This window comes from Podarcis pityusensis, assembly GCF_964106645.2.
Source record: "Podarcis pityusensis genome assembly, chromosome: W".
NCBI lineage: Eukaryota > Metazoa > Chordata > Lepidosauria > Squamata > Lacertidae > Podarcis > Podarcis pityusensis.
Window position 1 is genome coordinate 3,914,399 of NC_138045.1, and position 16,110 is coordinate 3,930,508.

Sequence of the window (16,110 nt, forward strand, 5' to 3'; positions counted from 1 at the left end):
TGCGTAACAGAACTCAGCAGCACAGCATTTTGGCTAATCTACTTTTATTTACATATAATACACTTGGAGCATTCTGACTTAGCTGCTTCCTCTTTCTCATCAGACGGCAAAGAAAAAAAGAACAAAAGACAATAGTCCCACTTCACGGAACACAGTAACATAAACATCCTGTCTCCGTCACTTCCCACACTGTGGGATGAAAACACACTGTCATGTGATAGACAACAATCCCAAGACTTCAAACATGGAGTAAGAATCCTAACACAGACTACAGCATAATGGCGTCCGTTCTCTCCAGCGCCGCGAGAACAGAAGAAGTGAAAGTACAGTCCAAAGTACATACAATGAAAGAGAGATAAGGCTGTCTTCCGTTCCCACAGTCTTCTCAGACAGGCATGTGATTTACAACAAACTCAAATGCAGCGTCGGTGGAGTGAAATGTTAACACTCTCCCCCATTTCAGGTAACCAATGCTGCATAGGCTAACACAGCAGTAAGTGAAGTGAACATACTGTTGTCATACACATAATATACCCCTGTAGTACCCGTTCCACGTTTGGAACTCCCTGCAGCTGGACTGGCCTTGTGCCTGACCATTTTGCACTTCTGGTTACCTTCCTTCCATGGGACTAGAGCCTTAGCTCTGTTCCTGTCTGAAGAAACAGTGTTGACCCTTGCAGCCTTTGACTGTGGTTTCGCATCCTTTGAGGACAAACCCTGTACCCCTTGCAAGACCTCAGGCTCTGAAACCTGTCCTGAGCTACTAGCCACAGCTATATTTGCAACAGCTGTGTTAGCAAACTCACGAGCATACCTAGTGGGCTTTCCCCCCATAGCTCTTCCAGATCTGCGCATCAGGCACAGGTCTTCTTTATAGGGCTTCTCTTCTTTGAGAGAATAGTGACTCATAGTGAACAGTGGTTCCTTCAATTCTCGATCAGACTGTTCTGATGGTCTGAGCGATGTAATTGCACTCTGGTAATCTGCTGCATCAGTGGAACTTCTACCTGTGCTCCCACTGTCACTGTCATTATCAGATTCCCCATCTGAGCCATCATCAATGGGATAAGTTTGGAAAATAGTTACATTTGTTGGGAGATAACGCCAAGGCCTTGTGCCTTCCCCCAATGCAGCGTCGCCCAGGATTTATCACTCCAGTCTCCCGTCACGCTAATGCGACCCATACCCTCCTGGGACATGAGCACACGACCAGCAGAGTCCAAAATAGACACGTTAGCCTTGAGGTGTAACATCTAATCCTTATTTATTGTAACGAAATCAAACATAAGAGTACAAACACTACAAAATAAACATGGTTCCTCTTTCTCTTCCTCGGAGAGAATGCTGAAACAAAACATCACTGTGAGAGAACAGTGGGAGGAAGGGAGCAAACAGTGTATCTCCCTTTCTGCTTATATAGCTGTAACAATCAGCAGCTGAAATGCATTACATACAGACACGTGATCCAACAATCCTATAACTGCAGCATAGGGAGGGGTGAAATCCTAACATCCTCCCCCATTTCAAGTAACCCGTAGCTGCAGTGTTTCAGCCTAACTGCAACCGCTGTATATAAATCTGAAGTTGTTCCCTGTTAACAACTTTTGATAACAGATTGGCTGGAATTTCATTTCCCAGCATGTAGGACACTTGAATAAGTCCTTTCTGAATACACTCCCTTGCACGTTGTAATCTTAATTGTAAGTGTTCTTTGCTTACATCCCTCTGTAGCGAGTAAAGACAAACATGCTCTATTGTCCTGATACATTTAAATAGGACATTTCACATTCACTCTTAGGTCTTTAAACAGCTGTAATAACCATTCACAATCTAGAAGTGCATATGGCAGTGCATTCAATTCAACCTTGTAAGAATTTAGGCTTACTGTTGTCTGCTTTTTACATGACCATTCGAAAATACATTGGTTATACATGTAGCACACTCCAGAAGTGCTCTTGCTGTCTGTGATGTCACCTCTGAAACTTGCATCTGCAAAAATCTCAAGACCTCCAGATTTTTGGTTGGTAAATTTTAGTCTGTAGTGCATAGACCTCTTTAGATAGCGTGCTATGCGTTTCAGTGCCTTCCAGTCTTTAATCGTAGGATTGTTAGTGTGTCTGCTCAGCAAATTAGTGCTGACAGCTATATCAGGCCTCGAACACTGGGCAATAAAATTTAGCTTGCCTAGAATACATCTGTACAGAGCAACATCAGAAAATGCTTTGTCAGTGTCATCTAACAGCCTGTCACCATTGGTGTATCTACAGGGTTTGCGTCAACCAAATTCAGTTTGGTCAATACATTAGCAATTTTCTGTGATTGGTGTACCAAGATATCACCTCCCTGGTTTCTTTCTACCTCCAGAGAAAGATAGTTTGTTACATTGCCAAGATCTTTCATATCAAAATGCTCCTTCAGTTGAGCTAGGGTTATTTTGTACAAAGCCTTGATCTTTCCAAAAGAAAAGATCATCAACAAAGCATACACAATACAGTTTGTTTTGATAAACAAACATGGATCTGCTTTGCCTTGATGAAAGTCTAGAGAAAACAACGTCTCTGTTAATTAAGTATTCCAACATCGGGCACTTTGTTTGAGACCATACAAGGATTTTTTTGAACACAAATCAATCCTTTCTTTACCTATATTCCGTCAGGTGAATGTATATAAATCTGTTCACCCAGGTCCCCGTACAGAAATGCAGTGTTGACATCATGATGAGAAACGTTTAGTTTCTCCTTTGCAGCAATTTTGAGCATAAGCCTAATGCTCTCATACTTCATGGTGGGAGAGTAGGTCTCGTGATAATCTTGACCTAGTACCTGCGAAAATCCTCTTGCGACCAACCTGGCCTTATGTCTCACTACCTTGCCACTCTGGTCTGTCTTGGCCTTAAAGACCCATTTGCTATCAATTAGCTTCATTCCTGGTACCATTGGAACTAGTTCCCATGTTTTGTTTCTCTCTAAGGAATTTAGCTCAGCCTGCATGGCATTTAACCATGGTTCAGCATCCTTCGGGGTTAACTCTTTGACCTCTTGGAAGCTTGAAGGCTCTTGAATCTTCCCTGAGTTATTTATAACAGTTGTAGCTGTCTTTTCAAACTCATCAACAAATCTTTTAGGTGGTCTGCCCTTTGTGGCTCTTTCAGATCTGCAAATTATGCACAAGTCTTCAGGACTAATCTCCTCTTTCTTAGGAGAATCGCGGCCAATAGTAAACTGTGGCTCCAGACCCCAATCAGTGAGTGAGGCCTTTGCACTCTTGTAGTCTGCCGTGTCATCACTGTCATCAGCAGCACTACCACCTCTCACTGAACTGGTGTCTGAACCGGTGTCATCATCAGATTTCTCATCATTATTAGTATCAGGATAACATTGGAAAATTCCTACATTTTCTCCCCACTTTGCATTATATTCAACACTCCTAGTGAATCTCACTGTCTTCGTGTCAGACATTAATACTCTGTAAGCACCTTTTTCGTATCCCACGAATATTCCATGCATACCACGTTTGCTCAGCTTGGTGCTCTGAGGTGTGTGAACCCACATGTCAGAACCAAAAATTCTCAACTGTTTAACAACTGGTTTCCTGCCAAACAACTTTTCATAAGGTATGCAACCTATTGGTGAAGAAATGTTTCTGTTATGCACATAAGTAAAACAATTGAAAACTTCGGCCCAATATGAATCAGGCAAATTAGCATCACTCAAGAGATTTCATGCCCTGCTGGAGCGTTTGATTTGCCCTTTCACAGAGACCATTTTGCCATGGAGCTCTGTTGGATTCCTTTCTCAGCTAGAAAAGCTTCAAACTGCTGAGAAGAGAATTCTGCCGTCAGTGAAAAGACAACCCACTTGTCTCTTGTGGGCATTCTGCAGCCAAGCGCAGAATTCCTTGAACTTAGGAAACGCTTCTGACTTCTACTTGAGCAAGAAAACATAAATATATCTTGAAAACTGATCTATCCATACCATGAAATATTGTGCTTTACCTAAAGATGGCTTGAATGGACCAACAAGGTCTGCGTGCACAATTTGGTAGGGCTCTTTGGCTTCCTTGCCAGATATTTTACCCTTTGGAGCAACCTAGACCTTGTGTTCTGCACATGATTTACCGTATTTTTCGCACCATAGGACGCACCGGACAATAGGACGCACCTTGTTTTAGAGGGGGGAGAACAAGAAAAAAAAATCTCCCCCTCTCTGCCCAGCGCCCCTTCAGCGAAGCGGCAGGAGGCGCTGCGCAGAGAGGGGGAGAATTTTCCCCCTCTTGTTTTCCTACTCTAAAACAAGGTGCCTTTTAAGGTGCGTTCAGGCGGCTACCTTGGAAGCCTGGAGAGCGAGAGGGGTCGGTGTGCACCGACCCCTCTCGCTCTCTAGGCTTCAGGTTCCTTTCGACCTGCTCTTTGGGGCTGGCGGGGGGAAGCCCACCACCAGCCCCAAAGAGCAGGTCAGGGAGCAGCGGAAAGGCGCAGCGGAGAGGCTGCTGCCATAGTCGCGCGTCACCTCTCCAGCTGGGAGAGGGTCGCGGGGCTATGGCTTCTTTAGCCCCGCACGCGCTCTCCCAGCTGGAGAGGTGACGCGCGGCTATAGAGGCTCCTGCCATAGCCACATGTCACCTCTCCAGCTGGGAGAGGGTCGCGGGGCTATGGCTTCTTTAGCCCCGCGCGCGCTCTCCCGGCTGGAGAGGTGACGCGCGGCTATGGAGGCTCCTGCCATAGCCACGCGTCACCTCTCCAGCCGGGAGAGGGTCGCGGGGCTATGGTGTCTTCGCTCCATAGGACGCACACACATTTCCCCTTCATTTTTGAAGGGGGAAAAGTGTGTCCTATAGAGCGAAAAATACGGTACATTTCATGTGAAATCTGCAGAGTTTAATGGTCATCCCCTTTACCAGATCAGGCATCTTGGCAATGGCCTGAAAATTTAGATGGCCGAGCCTCCTGTGATGGTCATGGAAACAATTTGCATGCGAAATTTTGTTAGTAGACATTGCACAACACATCTCATTACTTTGCATATCAACATCAGTATCAACATCATCATTGGATAATAAGAATCAGCCATTCACACAGTCAGCATATAGAAGATCTCTTCTGTTCTTCCTGATGATACATTTCTTCCTGCTGAAGGAAATGTTCAACTCTTGCACTGTGAGCTGAGAAATGCTCAGCAAGTTGTCCACCAAACCTGGAACAAAAAGAACATTACAAATCGTGGTCTGCCGATTCCTTCCATTTTGCCGTGTACTCAACATCCCTAGTGAGAAGAACTATGTTGGTGTCAGACATCAATACTCTGTACTGGCCTTTTTTGTAACCCAGAAATATACCGTGTGCACCACATTTGCCGAGCTTCTTGCTCTGTGGTGTCTCCACCCACACGTGAGACCCGAAAATCCAAAGGTGTTTGACATAAGGTACCTTCTGGAACAGTTTCTCATAGGGTGTGCATTTCATAACTTTGGAGTATCTCCTGTTATGAATTTAAATATAACAATTCAGCAATTCAGTCCAAAACTCATTTGGCAAGCCTGCACTAAGCAGTAACGCTTTCATGTCCTGTTGCAACACCTGGTTTATCCTTACACACAAACCGTCGTTCCATGAAGACTTCTGGGTAGCAACTTTGTGCTTCACCCCTTGTTCAGTCAGGAAACTCCCAAATTCCTGTGAAACAAAATCCTGTCTCTGATCTGTGAAAAGACAATAAATTTTCACATCCTGAACAGCTTTTACCCATGCACAAAATTCTTTGAACTTTGTTAGAATCTGATTCTTCCTTTTTAACATATAAATCCATGAGGCAATGGGTCTTCTGCATGATGCCATTAGCAGGCAACAAGGCAAGTACCCCGAGGCTGCATTTCTTGTATGCGGGGATTTCAACCAGGCAGAGTTGAAAGTGGTCCTACCTAAATTCTATCAACACATAAAGTGTGCAACCAGGGGAGAAAAGACTCTGGACAGGCTGTATACAAATGTCAAACAGGCCTATAAGGCCGAACCATTGGCACATCTAGGCCAATCTGATCATGTGTCCCTGCTCCTGACTCCTGAATATATTCCATTGAGGAAACGGACTCCAGCTATAAAGAGGGATATTACAATATGGCCAGCTGAAGCATCCCAACAACTACAAGACTGTTTTCATGACACCGATTGGGAGGTATTCGCCCAACAGGATGTAGAGACTCATATTGAGCAAGTGTTGGACTATATTAGGTTCTGCACTGACAATGTAACACGGAGGCGCCAGATAAAGATCTACCCAAACAGGAAACCATGGATGACAAGGGAGGTCCAGGGGTTGCTAAAGGCAAGAAATACTGCTTTCAGAAGTGGAAATAAGTCGCTGTACAGCTTAGCTAGAGCCGATCTAAAGAGAGGTAACTGTGTAGCAAAGGAGGTGTATAGACAGCGGCTGGAGAATCATCTACAAAGTAACGACACCAGGCAGGTGTGGCAAGGTGTACAAGAATTAACAGGGTATAAATCCAAGGACTCCCTGGCAGACGAGGGAGGGGCATCCCTCGCAGAGGATTTGAATGCCTTTTTTGCCCGTTTTGAAGTAACATCTGCAGCAACACCTGCTGAGGCGTTACCAACACCACCACCACTCCCTGTGAAGGCTTTGCCATCATCACCACCATTACCATCATCAGTACAAAGGAATGTAGTAGTCTCTGTGGAAAATGAAGAGATGAGGAAGGTGTTGAAGGGAATCAACCCAAGGAAGGCCACAGGGCCAGATGGGGTAGCTGGAAGGGTATTGAGGGACTGTGCAGATCAACTAGCAGGAGTTTTCACTGGGATTTTAAATCGATCCCTAGCCCAGGCTATTGTTCCATCCTGCCTGAAGTCCTCTATTATCGTTCCAATAGCAAAAAAATCTAACCCGGAAGATCTGAATGATTTTCGTCCAGTAGCACTCACACCTATAATCATGAAGTGCTTTGAAAAGCTGGTATGAAATTATGTCATTGCCTGCCTACCAGAGGGACTGGACACATTCCAATTTGCTTATAAAACGAAAAGATCGACAGAGGACGCTGTTGCGATTGCCCTCCATGCCGTCCTTGCACATTTGGAGCAGCGGGGGGGTTATGCCAGACTGCTTTTTTTTAGATTTCAGCTCGGCATTTAATACCATTCTACCACAACGTCTGATGTCTAAACTGGAAGATCTGGGGCTTCCGTTATCACTTTGTGGGTGGATATTGGACTTTTTGTCAGACCGCCCCCAGAGGGTTCGGTTGGGCCCTTATACCTCTAATATGCTTAAGACTAACACAGGAACACCACAGGGATGCGTACTCAGTCCGCTCCTTTATGTCCTCTATACGTACGATTGTGTCGCTACTCACCCTAATAACAGGGTTGTTAAATTTGCAGATGACACAACCGTGATTGGGCTCATCCCTGAAAGGGAGGGTGAAACGGATTATAGAGATGAGGTGGAGCGGCTGACAGAGTGGTGTAGAGCTAACAACTTGCTCATAAATACAAGGAAGACAAAGGAGCTTGTGGTGGACTTCAGGAGACAGAAGAGCAACGTCCAGCCACTTTTGATTGATGGTGTCTGTGTGGAGAGGGTAACAACGTTCAGATTTTGGGGCATTGAATTACAAGAGGATCTGTCCTGGAGTGTCAACACAAGGGGGCTTGTGAAGAAGGCGCAGCAGAGACTGTACTTTTTGAGAATACTAAGGAAAAACCATCTTCCGCAGAAACTGCTGCTTGCCTTCTATCACTGTGCCATTGAGAGCGTGCTCACTTATGGCTTATGTGTATGGTACGGAAGCTGTACTACCCAGGACAGGATGGGGTTGTGCAGGGTTGTTAAGGCAGCAGAGAGCATTGTTGGCTGCCCACTCTCCACCTTAGAGCAGATTTATGCCACAAGGTGCCATAGGAAGGCACTGGACATAGTAAAAGATCCATCGCATCCTGGTCACTGTCTCTTCGAGCTCTTGCCGTCGGGACGGAGATGCAGGACGATGAAGACAAGAACGAGCCGTCTTAAGAACAGCTTCTTCTCCAGAGCGATCTCGGCCCTGAATGGGAAGCCCGGACTTTGAAAGTCATCTAATCTCCCTTGCTGTATTATACTGTATTGTTTAATTAGTGTTTTTATGGAGCAGTCAAGTAATTTTGTTGTCCCCGAAGGGGGCAATGACAATAAAGATATTATTATTATTTTATTCAGAATAGGAATCAACCACAATCAGGTAGTACTTGGCATTGCCTCTAGAGGGTGATAGAGGACCAATTACATCAGCATGCACCTGGTGAAAAGCTCTTTTGACTATTTTACTAGGCTTTCTGCCCTTTTGAGCCACAGTGACCTTTGTTTCTACACATCACATGTGTTACATCATTATCAACATCATCATTACATTCATTACTGTCAAATGAAAGTAAATACAGCCCGTCCTCATTGTAGGCAAACAGAAGATCATCTCCATCCTTTGCGATGATGCACTTCTCCCTGTCAAAAGAAACACAGAAATCTTGTGCAGTTAGCTGAGAAACACTGAGCAAATTATAAGTCAGTCCCGGAACATATAGTACATTTTGTACTGAGGTCTGGATGCTTTCAAGGTATGTTTTCCTAATACCTTCACTTCGCAGACAACGTCCATCTGCCTGTTTGATGGTGTCATTCTGCTCCTTAAAGGTAACAAACAAACCTTTCTGACTACAGAGATGAAATGTCGCCCCCGTATCTACCACAAAAGCATTATGGGTAGGTGAGGTGGTGCATTGCATGATCAAAGCAAGTGCCTGGGTAGAGCTGGGCTTGGCACAATTCTTGCCTCCCACCCCTCCGCTCCTTGTAGCTTCCTTGGGCTTCTGGTGCTTCCTGCAGTCACGTTGCAGGTGGCCTTTCTCCCTACACTTGAAACACGACAGGGCTTTCAAAGCAACGGCCCCCTCTGCACCTTGCACCGCCGACAGGGGTGCTTTTGAGGCTTCGGCCTCCCCCTCATCAGCTACAAGTGCCATTTGGCGGTCAGACTCATTCAGAAGCATTGAACAGACTCTCTGGACTGTTAAATCAGCAGCTGGCAGAGCTCCAAGCTGCGATGCAACAACCACATATGACGTATCCATGCTGTTGATTATCATAAAACAGAAAAGGGACTCCGGAAGCAGGACCTCCCTCTGCTCCAACTGGTCACACTGAAACTTCATCTGTGTAAGATGTTTTTGCAAATCTCCCCCAGTTCTCAGCTTCATACTGGAAAGCTTCTGGAAATATAATAGGGCGGATCCTGCGGCGATGCGAAGATGCGCTTCTCTTAGAGCAAGCCAGACTGCCTGTGCTGTCACCAAACCCTGGATATGGATCAGTTTGTTATCTGATACATGCAACATGATCACAGCCCTCACCTGTTTATTGGCATCACACCACCGTCTGGTTGGTACCTGTGGCATTGGGTCATCTGTAACAAACCACAGTCTTTGTCGAAGCAAAAGCGCTTCCATTTTTACACACCATCCTGAATAATTATTGCCCATCAGAAGCAGACAGGACATCGTTCCGATTCCGTGCTTGGAATCCATCTCGGCTTTTACTTTATAGCCAAAAGCCTTTGCAGCATCAAACAGCAGCTAGCAGTCAGCAGTCATAAATTTCAACAAGCAGCTCGCTAATTCCAGTGGCAGCGCTCACTTTCCGAGGTTTTAATTGCCTCGTAAATCACAGTACTCGCAGCTCCCCACTCCTGGCTGGAATGCAGGTCTCTTTCTCATGGCTCATTGCAGCTTCACACCGTGCTTCTGTGCCGATCGGCAGGCTCCCCCCGGACGCAAAACCGGCGTCGCTGCTCCAGAGTGCGATGGCCCGGAACCATCCTCTGCTACCAATGTTGGAATTTGCCCTGGGGCTGCCTGCAAGCCCCCGAAACTCCAAACGTCCTCCGATGTGCGCAGCACTGGAAAAGGCATCTCCCTTCTTCTCCAGGGTGCTCCAGCGACATAAATCAGCTTGATTTATGCACGCTATACTTCTAGCGTTACACAGCAACAAGCGTGGGACATTGTAGATCTAAGCTACTATTTATTTACACTCTATATACAGACTACAGCATAATGGTGTCCGTTCTCTTCCAAGAGAACAGAAGAAGTGAAAGTACAGTCCAAAGTACATACAATGAAAGAGAGATAAGGCTGTCTTCCGTTCCCATAGTCTTCTCAGACAGGCATGTGATTTACAACAATCTCAAATGCAGCGACGGTGGAGTGAAATGCTACCATCAACCTCAATCCATGAGCCACCATTCATCCTCCAACCACCTCCAGACACTCACACAGAACATTCACTGCCTTCACTGGTTGTGATTTAAATGAGAGGTAGAGCTGGGTATCGTCTGCATACTGGTGAACACCCAGCCCAAACGCCCTGATGATCTCTTCTAATGACTTCATATACAGTTGCAATTGAAATTATTCAATCCCCATTGCTCATCAGGCTTATTATCAAAATTTACAGACTTTAAACTGTTTGCAATGAGCAAATAAAACAAAAGCAATTGAAATAGCTCAACACTACAGATTCTTCAAGTGGTTTTCCCAAATTCAGCTGACATTGTAACTTATACTGCAACTTGTGGGGGACAGAACCCTGAGGCACCCCACAAGTGAGCACCCAGGGGTCTGAACACTCATCCCCCAACACCACTTTCTGGACACGACCCAGGAGGAAGGAGCGGAACCACTGTATAACAGTGCCCTCAGCTCCCAACCCCTCTAGACTGTCCAGAAGGATGTCATGGTCAATTATCTCAAAGGCTGCTGAAAGATCCAGCAGAACTAGGAAAAAGCTTTCACCTTAGTCCCTAGCCTGGCGGAGGTAATTGACAAGCGCAACCAATGTAATTTCAGTCCCCTGATGAGGCCTGAATCCTGACTAGAAGGGATCCAAATGGTCCACATCCTCCATACATTGTTCAGCAACCACCCGCTCAGTTTCCTTGCCCAAGAATGGAAGATTTGATACTGGGCGATAGTTGGCCATATGGGCTGAGTCCAAAAATGTTTTTTTTTAAGAAGCGGTTTAATAACCACTTCTTTCAGTGGGTCTGGGATGACTCCCTTACAGAGGGAAGCATTCACCACACCGCAGAGCACATCGCCCAGCCCTTCCCAGCTCTCTTTTATTAGCCAGGATGGGCAAGGATCAAGGAGACAGGTGGTCGGTTTCACTCGTCCAAGCAGCCTGTCCACATCCTCGGAGGTAACAGATTGGAATTGATCCCATGCAACTTGACTAGACAGGACTCTAGCACTCTCCCGCCCCAGCCCTGTTCCCACGGTGGAGTCTACCTCTTTCCGAACCTGAGCAACTTTATCTGCAAAAAAACTTTGCAAAAAACCATTGCAGGAGATCTTGGGGTCCTCACCAGGCCCCAATGGCGAAGGTTGTTCCCTTAGATTGCAAACCACCTGAGTCTTCTGCTGCTGTTTTCTGCAGATGCAATAGAGGCTCGCCGTTGAGCTGTAACCCATGTTCTGTCTGATTCGGAGTGGGATTTCTGCCACTGGCTCTCTAGCTGTCTCAACGATTGTTTCATTGCCCTCAGATCCGTGGAAACCCACGGGGCTGTCTGGGTTCCATGCAATCTGAGAGGGCGCTTTGGAGCCAGACAGTCGATAGCCCTGGTTAACTCCGCATTCCAGCGGGCCACCAGGGAATCAGCTGAAAGGCCATCAACATGGGATAAGACATTCCCTGCCACCCTTTGGAAACCATTTGGATCCATTACGTGGTGGGGCAGACCATCCAAGTAGGTCCCACCTTCCTGCAGTGGGGAAGGGTCATGGAGAAGTCTAGTTGCACCAGGAAGTGATCCAGGCTGTCTTATTTCAACGGCAAATAATAAGAACCACATATATTATGTTACGTAAAATGTGGGGTGCTGGGTTATTGTTGTTAATTAATGGGAAGGGACATAGCTAAAGTGGTAGAGCATCTGATCTGCATGCAGAAAGGGTCCCGTGTTCAATCCCTGGCATATTCAGATAGAGCTAGGAAAGGCTTCCCGCTTAAAACCCTGGAGACCTTCTGATTATTATTATTATTATTTATTAGATTTATATACCGTCCTTCCTCACAATATCTCAGGGCTGTTCACAGGATGAAAATGCAAGGTAAATAGTTAAAATAAAAACAAAACAATACGCCCCCTCCCACAAACACATTTAAAAGGCTGTAAAATAGTCTTATAAAACCAAAAAATACAAAAACAAAATACAAATTAACATGTAACACATAACATTTAAGAACAACTAAAAACAACCCTACCCCTCAAATAAGCAACACCCACCCAAGTTAAAATCCCATCCCCATTAACACCATTATTTTTGCAAAAGGGGGTTGGCCCACACCCTCATTGGCCCACACCCTTTGGTGTTGCCCTGCTGGAGGCATCCTTGCTGATGCCAGTCAGTGTACACAATATTTAAGGAGTTCGGCCAGTATAAAGACGCTTCCTATGTTTCCATATAAACAGTGTTCAATAAATTAAAGAATGAATGCTCCTCTATTATATACTGGTTTTAGACTGGTGCTGTTTTTTTATTTTAGATAGGGTTGAAATTATCTAATCTGGACCCCATTAAAGGTCAAAAGGTAAAGGACCTCTGGACAGTTAAGTCCAGTCAAAGGCGACTATGGGGTGTGGCGCTCATCTCGCTGCAGGCTGAGGGAGCCGGTGTTTGTTCACAGACAGCTTTCCGGGTCATGCGGCCAGCATGACTAACCACTTCTGGCGCAACGGGACACCGTGATAAGTGCCAGAGCGCACGGAAACACAATTTACCTTCCTGCTGCATTGTTATCTACTTATCTACTCACGCTGGTGCACTTTCAAACTGCTGGGTTGGCAGGAGCTTGGACAAAGCAATAGGAGCTCAGAGGCTCAGTGGTTTAGACCACAGCGCAACCCACATCCCTTGGACCCCATTTGTTGGGATGTGAATAGATGCTAGGAAAGGACAATATCTAATAAATATATCCTCTGCTAGCATCTATTCACATCCCAACACTTTCTTCTCTTTTAATTGGGCCTGTTCTTGTCCATTTTGTACTTGCAAGGAACCAATTCTTCCAGGACGCGGCACCTACTCTCTGGAATCCCCTGCCCACTGAAATTAAGCAGGTGCCTTCCTTGTACCATTTTATTTATTTTTATTTTTTTAAAAATAATTTTTATTAACCGACCAATCAAATCAAATCAAATCAAATCTCATCACATAAATTCCGAATTACAAAGCCGAATTTTAATTTTTTTGTTGGGGGGACCCATATTTCTAGTTCTGAATGGGATTCCAATCATCTTCTTGCTGCTGCGTTCATATCCACAAATCTGTCCAAATAATGTTCATAATTCTATCCAGTCCTATCTTGCTGTTCTCACATCTCATCTTGTTCGTATATTTTTCTTTTTTTCTTTATGATCTCTTCTGATAATCTCCTTAAGCAGGTAAACACCAGTTATAATCCTGTGTGAATTTTCCGTTCGTCCAATCATCATGTCGAGATGGTTTCCATATATCATCACTTTCATAAATAAAAGCACTCTTTCCATCATCAGTCTCGCAGATCTGTCGCCCTTCCTTGTACCATTTTAGACGTACTCAAAACATTTCCATTTAGGCAAGCCTACCCAGCTGTACAATTTTATTATGTACGTTTGTTCTTTTAAAAAAAATGTTGATTTTTATCTCTTTCTTTTATTGCTTTATTATTTTACTATTTTTAAAGTCTGATTTTTTTGCTATTTTGTATGAATGTTTTATTTCACTCTATGTATATATTTTTAATTAAGCAGTATATAAAACATGTTAAATAAAAAAAAAACAGAAAATATGCAGGCACTGTTTTTCTTTGGACAGAAATGCAGTGGTTTGCATTACATACGCTTCAGGTTACAGACTCCGCTAACCCAGAAATAGTGCTTCAGGTTAAGAACTTTGCTTCAGGATAAGAACAGAAATTGTGCTCCGGCAGCGCAACGGCAGCAGGAGGCCCCATTAGCAAAAGTGTTACCTGAGGTTAAGAACAGTTTCAGGTTAAGAAAGGACCTCCGGAACAAATTAAGTACGTAACCAGAGGTAGCACTGTAAAATGCTGGAGAATACTAAGCCTTCTAAATTGCTATGTATTGGGTCACACAAGGACACAAAAGATGCAAGAGGAGGGGGGAAAGTGACAACTCTAAATGGTTAAGGACTCCTTTTTTCGTGTCATTTTCCTTTAAAAATAAATTTCAGAGTGCACATCTGGGGTGTATCTATAGGAGGCAGTGATGTTAAAAGAGGATTGGATAAATTCATGGCTAGGCTATGCTCTGTTTCCATTGTCAGAGGCAGTAATCCTTCTGAATACTAGTTTCTTGAAACCACAGGAGGGGAAGGTGCTCGTATGCTCATGTTTTGCTCTCTGGTTTCCCACAGGCATCTGGGTGGCCCCCATGGGAACAGGATGCTGGACTAGATGGGTCATTGGAGTAGTCCAGCAGGCTCTTTTTAGTCCTACTTGGAATAGACCCTTTGAAATTACTGTGCATGAGTAACATAGGCCCCATAATTTTAATGTGTGCACTTTGAATAAAACTTAGTTGGTGTTATGTACTGAGTTGAATAGGATCCAAAATGCAGCAGTCTGATTGGTCCGCAGGAGCCACCCAATCCAGCTCCAGGTGGAAGTGAATCCGCAACCTGATTGGCCTACAGGAGAATCCCGGAATTAGCCAATCATGTGCGACCCATTGTTTAAATAATGTATATAAAGCAGACAGTTTGGGGAAACTTCCATTCCTCGCTACTATGAGCTGAATAAAGAGCATGAAATCCACACTCGACTCCGAGTATATTTCAGTTGGATATGACCCTTGGGCTTTAAAAAGGGACTTTGATCTGAAAAGGTGGAAGACGACTGCCCTGCATTATTGCACTTAACTTTTTCTCAGTCTTCTTTATGCCCAGAGTGCAGAACTAGAACTAATGGCTAAATATTAGAGGGTACTTCACAGGGGCAGGAGCTTTTCAAAAGTGCACAGGACTGCCTCTGGAGGTGGGCAGGCTTTCCATTACAGTGGGTCTTTTACCCAGCTATTTTTTCAGGGATGTTGTGGTTGCATCCTGCATTTTAGACCCTTTGTCCGGCAGGGGATTGGACTAGATGACCTCTGAAAGACCCAACTTCAATTACCGTATGCACTCCTAGTCTGGGCATGACTATATGGTTGATTTGTTTCAATGGGTATATTCTAGGTATATTTTACAACCCTATGACTTTTTTCCCCCTTTAAATCTCCAGAGATCTGGGAAAGAGACTCCTGTAGAAAGCAAGATCAAGAGGAACCGTGTGCTGGTCTGTGCTCCGTCCAACGCTGCTCTAGATCACCTCATGAAAATAATGATTGTTGAGTTCAAGGAAAAATGTCAGGACAAGGAAAAGCCTTTGGGTATGATGAGTTCTTGGCCAGTTCTCATCTGTGGAATTCATAGCTGGAGGGAGCAATTGGCTTGGTCATAACTGAAGAATAAGACATTATTCCGCGTTTAAGTCACTTAGACCCCCCCCCCCACCTGCCAGTATAGGTAGTGGGTGCTTTGCTTTTCCTAAGGCATTTGTCCTTGCAGAGAATCCATCTGAAATCCTTTGGAACAGGGTTGGATCTTGGTGGTGGACCATGTGTTTGGAATGCTGAAGGCCCCCAATCTAATCTCCCTGATGCCCTCTGTTTATCCTGTAGACTCCAAGCAAAGCCTTTCTTGTACATCCTTACACTTTTTAAAGGTTCTTTGGGATCCTTTTAGTGCTGCACGTACCTACTAAAAGCTTTGCTGCACTTATTTTTACTGGTTTTAGTGTTGTATTTTTATTTTGTTGTTTTGTCTTGTTTTCTGTAAGCTGCCCTAAGGGTGTCTGCAGCAAAAGAACCTTGACGAGGAACGAGTTTCATAGTTGACTGCGCACTGTGTGAATAAGTAATTTTTAAAATCTGTCCTAAGACTTCCAGCATTTAGCATTTTAAGATACCCACGAGTTCCAGTGTTATGAGACAGAGGGAGAAACTTTTCTGTAGCCACTCTCT

At 44.7% G+C, this 16,110-nt stretch overlaps 1 protein-coding gene across 1 annotated transcript in view; it reads left to right on the forward strand.

The window, feature by feature from the left end:
• Positions 1-16,110, forward strand: part of LOC308467792 (putative helicase senataxin) — a 232,024-nt gene that overhangs the window by 172,456 nt on the left and 43,458 nt on the right. Inside the window, exon 14 of the mRNA XM_080989496.1 lies at positions 15,330-15,477. Coding sequence (XP_080845622.1) covers positions 15,330-15,477 — 148 coding nt within the window. The remainder of the gene's footprint in view (positions 1-15,329; positions 15,478-16,110) is intronic.